The sequence below is a fragment of the Lepidothrix coronata genome, unplaced genomic scaffold (assembly GCF_001604755.1).
Source record: "Lepidothrix coronata isolate B3197 unplaced genomic scaffold, Lepidothrix_coronata-1.0 Scaffold178, whole genome shotgun sequence".
Classification (NCBI taxonomy): domain Eukaryota; kingdom Metazoa; phylum Chordata; class Aves; order Passeriformes; family Pipridae; genus Lepidothrix; species Lepidothrix coronata.
Genome location: NW_016690358.1, coordinates 1,080,557 through 1,087,940, shown reverse-complemented (window position 1 = coordinate 1,087,940; position 7,384 = coordinate 1,080,557). Strand labels below are relative to the sequence as shown.

The window sequence follows — 7,384 nt, the reverse complement described above, 5'->3', positions numbered from 1 at the left end:
GGGAGACCTGAGAGCCCCTTCCAGGGCCTAAAGGGGCTCCAGGAGAGCTGGAGAGGGACTGGAGACAAGGGCCTGGACAACAGGGAATGGCTTCCCACTGCCAGAGGGCAGGGTTAGGTGGGACACTGGGAGGAAATTGTTCCCTGTGAGGGTGGGGAGGCCCTGGCACAGGTTGCCCAGAGAAGCTGTGGCTGCCCCTGGATCCCTGGAAGTGTCCAAGGCCAGGTTGGATGGGGCTTGGAGCAACCTTGGACACTGGAAGGTGTCCCTGCCCGTGGCAGGGGGTGGAAGGTCCCTTCCAACCCAAACCAGTCAGTGGTTGTGTGACTGTGAAAGGTTTACAGCAGTTACACGAGTCATTGCCCTAAATCTGCCTCTCAGCACTGCCAGGACAGCAGGACCTGCAGGCAGGAGCACAAGGACCTTTCCCTTTGTGCCCGCAGGGTTCCTCCTGCTGAGTTCATTATTTTACCTTATCCAGAGCTTCCCCACTCCCACAGCTGTCCCTGTGCCCTCCCTGCCTCCTCCTCACCCCCAGCACTGGTACCCAGATGCACCAAATGCATCAGTGAGACACCCTGGGAGGCTCAGTGGGACACCAGTGAACCTGGGCTGGACAAACCTCCTGTTCCCATCAGCTGCAGGTGCCACTGGGATCCTGGGTATGACCCTCGGCAGAGGAGGGAGAATGAAAGAGCATCCTGCTGGAATCTGGAGCAGCTGGGATCAAGGAGCCAGCTCAGCTGGAGGGGAACCACATCCCCCGCTGTGCTGTGGGTCTGTACATCCCCTGGCACTGCAAATCCAGCAGCAGGCAGGGGCTGCCTGCACGTCCCCAGGGTTGGAGCCAGCAGTGACCCAGCTATAGAATCAATATTCCACGGAATCATGGAATCACTTAGGTTGGAAAAGCCCACTAAGACCATCGAGTCCAACTGCTCCCCCAGCACTGCCAAGGCCACCCCCAACCCTGTCCCCAAGTGCCACTTCTACATGTCTTTTAAATCCCTCCAGGGATGGGGGACTCCACCACTGCCCTGGGAACCTGTGCCTGACCACCCTTTCCATGAAGAAAGGGTGGGATTTAGGGATTTGGGAATTTGAAATCACACACACATTCTATTGCCCAAGGCCACTGTGCCAGTGAGTGCTGCCCATGGCAAGGTACCCTCTGCTCCCCTGGGTACAAATGCCACCTGCAAACTCAGCCCAACGAAGGGTTAAGCGCCAACCCAGCTCTCTGGGAAGCTTTCCTTCTCCTTGCCAAGGTTTAAATTTAGTCTCTGCATGAACCCAGAGGACTTGGGCATCAGGTTGCTCTGGGGCTGGCAGCACTGGGGAGCACCTGCTACTGCTGCTTCACAGCAAAAATCCCCACAAAAGCTGGGACTGGGCTCCACCGGCAGCGATTTGGGCCAGGAAGCTGCAGAGACCCTCGTGCCACACCAGCCACCCCAGCTGCTGGCTTTGGGTCTCCCCAAAAAAGACACATGGTAGCGGTCCATCGGTCAGCTCCTGTGAGTCCCAGGGGTGTTCCATGCCCGGGGTCATCCCAAGCCTTCAGTTTGTTCCTGGCCACTTGGATTAGATCTGAGGGAGCCACTGCTTGGGGCAGGGTGGGGTTTGGGGAACCCACAGCATGGGGACACACCGTCCCTGTGGCGAGGTGGGCAGAGGGGCTGGGAAAGGAGACATGGGGGGGACAGAGCTGCAGCTTTGGGACCCTGCTGTGCCCTCAGCAGCGGGGATGGGGCATCCCCAGAGGGGTCTGCAGGTCCCCCAGCTCCGGGGCAGCCCAGCTCGTTCCACGGGATCACACACCCGGGGACCCGTGTGGGGTGTAGGGATGCCCTGGGACCTCGCCCGGGGGTTTGGGGAGCAGCGTTGCAGGGCGAGGGGGCAGGGGGTGGTGCCGGCAGCCCCCCGGCAGGTCCCCGAGGCCGGGGGCGGCCGTGGCATCCCTGCAATGCACTTGGCATCGGCTCGCCCGGCTGGCGCTCGCTGAGTCCATGTGATCGAGGGGCTGCTCTGCCCCGCCGGGTCCAGCCGCCGGCACGGCGGGCGAGCCAGAAGGACGAGCCAGCGGCCCCGGCGGAGCGGCCCCCGCACCCAGGAGGGTTCCCCGGCCCCGGCGGAGCAGCCCCAGCACCGAGGAGGGTCCCCCGGCCCCGGCTGGCTCCGCCGGGGCCCCCCCTGCCGTGATGCCCCGCGCGAAGAGGGACCCCGTGCCGCTGTCCCCCGCCGAGCTGCCTGGCCCCGACGGCGACGGTCCCCGCCCGGGGGGGAACGGCCGGCGGTCCGCGGAGGAGGAGGAGGAGGGAAACCTCCCCGGGCTGCCCCGCGACGACCTCGCCAAGAGCATGTCGGGGTCCTCCGTGTCCTCCTACCACTCCGCGCTGTGCTCGGACGGCACGGAGACCTTCAAGGACTGCCTGGAGTATCTGGACGAGGAGGGGCCGCCCCCCCGGGCTGCCCCGGAGCGCTGGGCTCCGGCGGGGGCCCCCGGCGATCCCCCGCCCGGCCCCCTCGCCCGCCCGCAGCAGGCTCAGCTGTCCGGCCCGGCTAAGAATAGCCCAGCGCCGGGGCAGGGGGGCAGGATGGGTCCCCGCGGCGGGGACCGGCAGCCCGGGACGGCCGCGGCGGCGGGCGGGGAGCCGGCGGTGCCCCGGCAGCCCGGGGGGATGCTCGGCGGGGCGCCCAGCGACTCGGACGAGCTGGACGGCGAGGTGCAGGCGCTGACGGCCAGGGCTTTCCGCAGCCTCTCGGGGCTCCCCGGAGCCCGCCTCGACATGTGCAGCTCCCACACCTCGTCCAGCCTCTCCAACTCGCTGTCGGAGGACGGCGGGCGCCCGCGGCGGTGGCCGGCGGCCGCCGGGGAGCCCCGGGGCGCAGGGACGGCCCTCCACGGCAGGGTGGGCTGGCCCTTCCCCGCCGCCGTGGACGGGGAGCTGCTGGGGAAGGAGCAGTTCGAGTGCGTGGACGTGGAGCTGGAGAGCGGAGAGGCCAGGAAAGGCCACGGCAAGAAGAGGACGGTGCCCAAGCGCCAGATCCTGCTGAAGAGGAAGGAGAGGAAGGAGACGGGGTTTGGCCCCCGGGGAGACGGCCCGGCGCCCCAGCCCCAGCCCCCTGCCAGGAAGGAGCCCCCCAGCAAGGGCAGGGCCATCGGCGACGACTTCAGGCTCAACTACCAGCAGTTCATGAAGACGGCCTCCCTGGACAGCGGCACCGACAGGACCAGGGCGGCCTCGTGCCTCGTGAAAAACGTCCTGGCCAAGAAGATGCAGTACGAGCAACGCATCAAGATGGAGCAGAAGGGGCTGCGGGGCAGCTCCACCTCCTCGGGGCCGTCCTCCGCCGGCACCGACCTGCTGGTGGATGGTCTGGAGGGCAAGTCCAGCTCACTGTCGCGCTCAGACTGCAGCTTCTCGGCCGAGGACCTGCGGGGCGGCGGGATGCCCGTGTCCGTGGGGAACACCACCACCACCCATCCCACCAAGGGGGTGGTGCTGAGCGAGGCGACCAGGGAGACTGTCTGCAACCTGAGGAAGACCTTCAATGAGCTCAACCAGAGGATGAAGTACCAGGAGGTGCTGGAGGGCCGCTGGCTGCCCAGTGCCAGTGAGGAACAGACGTCGGAGAGGATCTGCTACCAGCGAGCGCGCGCCTTGTTCGAAGGCCAGCCCGGGGTGGGGAAGGTGCTGGATGTTGCCCCCAGATTTGGGAGAGCACCAAAGCCGTGGCCCAGCTTGAAGGAGCGAGCCATCGGCCCCAGCCGCTCTCAAGCCCTCCCCTTCAAGGCCGACAGCTGGGCACTCCCCGCCACGCCACCGCGACGTCACTTCGCCCCCCGGGCACAGGAGATGAGAAAGCTGCCGCAGAGCCGGCCGGAGGAGAAGCCACCGACAGCGCCCCGCCGGCCACCCAGCCCTGGCATCCCGGCACCCCGGAGGTCCCCACCGGCCATCCCCCCCAAGCCAGAGGAGAAGGGGAAGGGGCGCGTCCCGCAGCCCCGAGACGTGCGCAAGCTGGTGAAGAGCAGCTACAGCCTCAGCTTCGGGACTGCCGGCGCATCCCGTGGCACTACGGCACCGGCGAGGAGCGGGGACCCGCTCCCGGCCACCCCGCTGGTCATCCACTGCACCTCCGTGCGCCGCCGGGAGCCCGCGGCCGAGCCGGGAGGGGAGGAGGTGCCGGCAGCCGCCGGCCAAGAGCCGGCCCCGGTGTGTGCCGAGGGGCCCACAAAGCCCCCAGGCAGCCAGCCCTCGCCCACCCACAGCTCCCCCATCAACATCACGAGGGTCCAGGCCACGCGCAGGGAAGCGGCCACCGTGGAGGATCCGCCGGTGTCCCCCCCGCGCCGGGAGCGGAGTGAGCTCAGGGTGCCACCGCGGGCGCCGGTGGCCGAGGGGGTGCCGCACGTGGAGACCCACCTGCACGTCCTGGTGGGTCGGCCGTCCCCGGTGGCCAGGGAGGGCTCCCCGGCCCAGAGCAGCGCCGTGCTGCGGACAGAGAAGACCGTTCTCCTCCCTCCGTCGCCACCCGGTCCCATGGAGGGAAAGGAGGGACGCAGCCTTGGTGGCACTGGAGGGCTCCACATGGCCAAGGGGTGCGAGGTGACGGGGCAGTGGCTTGGCGTCAGTGACAGCGGGGACCCCCGGGCAGGACCCCCGGCCGGCGGCAGCACCCACCCCCGGCCCGCGGAACCGGCCGCGAGGAGCCTGGCAGAGCCACGGGCCGGCGAGCACAGGCAGGAGCCGCTGGGCAGCTGGAGGGTGTCAGTGGGCAGTGGCGGCTCTGCTGGTGGCACCGGCCCCTCTGCCCCTCTCCGAGCCGGGGAGAGAGGTGACGGTGCCCCCGGGCAGCTGCCAGAGTGGAGGGAGCCCTGGGAGCTCTCACCGCAGTGGCCGGGAGCCACAGAGCCACACCCGCCTGACAACTCCAACTACTTGGCAATGCCCGAGAGAGCCCCCAAATCCTCACCAATGCCAAAGCTGCCCTCAGTCCCCTACCCAGGCACTGCATCCTTTGGGACCCCCTTGGTCCCCAGCCCAGCCAGCTCATCCTTTGGGACCCCCTTGGTTCCCAACCCAGGCAGTGCATCCTTTGGGACCCCCTTAGTCCCCAGCCCAGCCAACACATCTTTTGGGACCCCCTTGGTTCCCAATCCAGCCAGCACATCCTTTGGGACCCCTTTGATCCCCAACCTGGCCAGCACATCCTTTGGGACCCCTGCAGTCCCCAGCCTGTCCAGTGCATCCTTTGGGACCTCCAATGTGACTAACTCATCCTTTGGCTACCCATCTGCCTCCAGCCTGGCCAGCACATCATTTGGGGCTCCCTTGGTCTCCAACCACAACAAGTCTTTTGGAACCCCTTTGGTTCCCAACCTGTGCAGCACATCCTTTGGGAACCCCTTGGTCTCCAATCCAACCAGCGTATCCATTGGGTCCCCCTCGTTCCCCAATCCATCCAGCGCATCTTTTGGGTCTCCCTTGGTCCCCAATCCATCCACCATATCTTTTGGGTCCCCGCTGGTCCACAATGCACCCAGTGTATCCTTTGGGAACCCCTTGGTGCCCAATCCATCCAGTGCATCCTTTGGGAACCCTTTGATGCCCAATCCATCCAGTGCATCCTTTGGGAACCCCTTGGTGCCCAATCCATCCAGTGCATCCTTTGGGAACCCCTTGGTCCCCAACCCCACCAGCTCATCCTTTGGATCCCCCTTGGTCACCAACCCAGTCCCAGCTTCCCTTGGGCATCCGTCAGTCTCCAGCATGTCCAGCTCTTTCTTTGGATCCCCTCTGGTCCCCAACCCAGCCAGTGCTCCTCTGGGACCGGGGCTGTATCCCCTGGCTGGTGGGGAAGCACCCTGGAGCAAACCCAGCCCTGAGCCCCCCCTGCCCCGGCCCCCCGAGGGCCCAGCCACTGCGGAGCCCCCAGCCCAGCCCCACCTGGAGGATGGTCCCCACTTCCTAAGGAGGACTGACATTGCCTCACCGAGTGGCAGGAGCAGGCAGAGCCCCCCCAAGCCCCTGGCCGCCCCCCTGCCCCCCCAGCGGAGGATGCTGGTCGATCCCAGCAGCGGGAAGTGCTACTACGTGGAGCCCCCGCGGCAGCCCCAGATGAAAACACTCTACGACCCCGAGACTGGGCAGTACCTGGAGGTGCTCGTCCCACCAGTGGCATCTCACACCGGGCTCTACCAGGCACCTTTCAACCCCCTGGTCGTGGCCCCGGGGGTCTATGGCCCATCCTACACACCCTACGGTGGCTTCCCGGGGCTCCCGGCACCGCCCCCACCCTCCGCTCCCTCCCCGCCACACCCCGACCTGCCCGCCGCCGACAACCCCGGCTCGGCCGGGACCCCCAGCTCTGCTCCCAAGGGTGAGGGGGCTTCTGCTACCGGGGGTCCCGACTGTGGGTACCTGGAGAGCCTGTACTACATCCCCACGGGGATGCGGGCCAGCCCCAGCCCCGCCCAGCCCCCTGCCCGCACCAGCCCCGAGAAGGGACCTCAGCTCCGGATGTGACGGGACGGACCCGCCTGGAATGTCCCTTCCCGTGGCTGGGCTTTGGTCCCACAGTCAGCATCACCCCTGGCACGGGAGTGCCCCTGCCCACGGCTGAGTGGGCACCGGCTGGACCTCGCTGGCTCCTCACGAAAACGGGGAGAAAAAGGGTCTTTTCCAGTGTGAGCACCTGACAGCTCTGGGGGGACATGGAGTCATGGACCCCTGCCGGCAAAGGGACAAGATGCCAAACCTGTCCTCTGGTCCCATCCCAAGGGTGACCCGGGCTGGTCGGCACAGGGGGTAATGGCCCTCCTAGCCACGGTGGCAGCACAGACACCCTAAAATAGTAATAAAAATGCTCATACAGTGTTAAACCTGCTTAGTCATCCTGTGCTTGTAAGGTCTGTAATGGGGGGGTGGAGGTGAGAGGCTGAGGCACTCGGGACCTGCAGTCCATCTGTCTGTCTTGGAGTGTCCACCAGATGAATCCCAACCCCTGGGAGCAGGAGGGGACTCTGCAGTCATCAGCGAACCCTGATCCTCAGCCCTGAACACCAAACCCCAGCCAGGAGCCCCAAATTCCAACTCTCAACCTCAAACCTCAGCCTGGAACCCCAAATCCCAGCCCTTAACCTCAAAGCTCAGGCCTGAACACCAAACCTCATCCCTGAGCCCCATCCCTGAGTCCCAAACCCCCACCCAGCCCCAGCCCCGGTAGGTCCACACCATCCCGGGAAGGATTTGGGTGGAGGAGGAGGGATGAGTCGTTACAGGACTGAATGACACCACAAACCTCCCTGAGAGGCTCGGGGGACACACACACACACACACACACACACACACACACCCACGCACACATTCCCCTTCCT

General features: G+C 66.2%; 2 protein-coding genes across 2 annotated transcripts in view; both read left to right on the top strand.

Moving 5' to 3' along the window:
- The window catches only part of PROB1 (proline rich basic protein 1), a 9,075-nt gene extending 2,542 nt beyond the window's left edge, over window positions 1-6,533 (top strand). Inside the window, exons 2-3 of the mRNA XM_017830375.1 lie at window positions 2,247-2,452; window positions 2,496-6,533. Coding sequence (XP_017685864.1) covers window positions 2,247-2,452; window positions 2,496-6,533 — 4,244 coding nt within the window. The remainder of the gene's footprint in view (window positions 1-2,246; window positions 2,453-2,495) is intronic.
- Window positions 6,534-6,729: 196 nt separating this feature from the next.
- MZB1 (marginal zone B and B1 cell specific protein) overlaps window positions 6,730-7,384 on the top strand; it is a 2,958-nt gene continuing 2,303 nt past the window's right edge. The window contains exon 1 of the mRNA XM_017830374.1: window positions 6,730-6,815. Within this exon, the coding sequence (XP_017685863.1) occupies window positions 6,730-6,815 (86 nt within the window). The remainder of the gene's footprint in view (window positions 6,816-7,384) is intronic.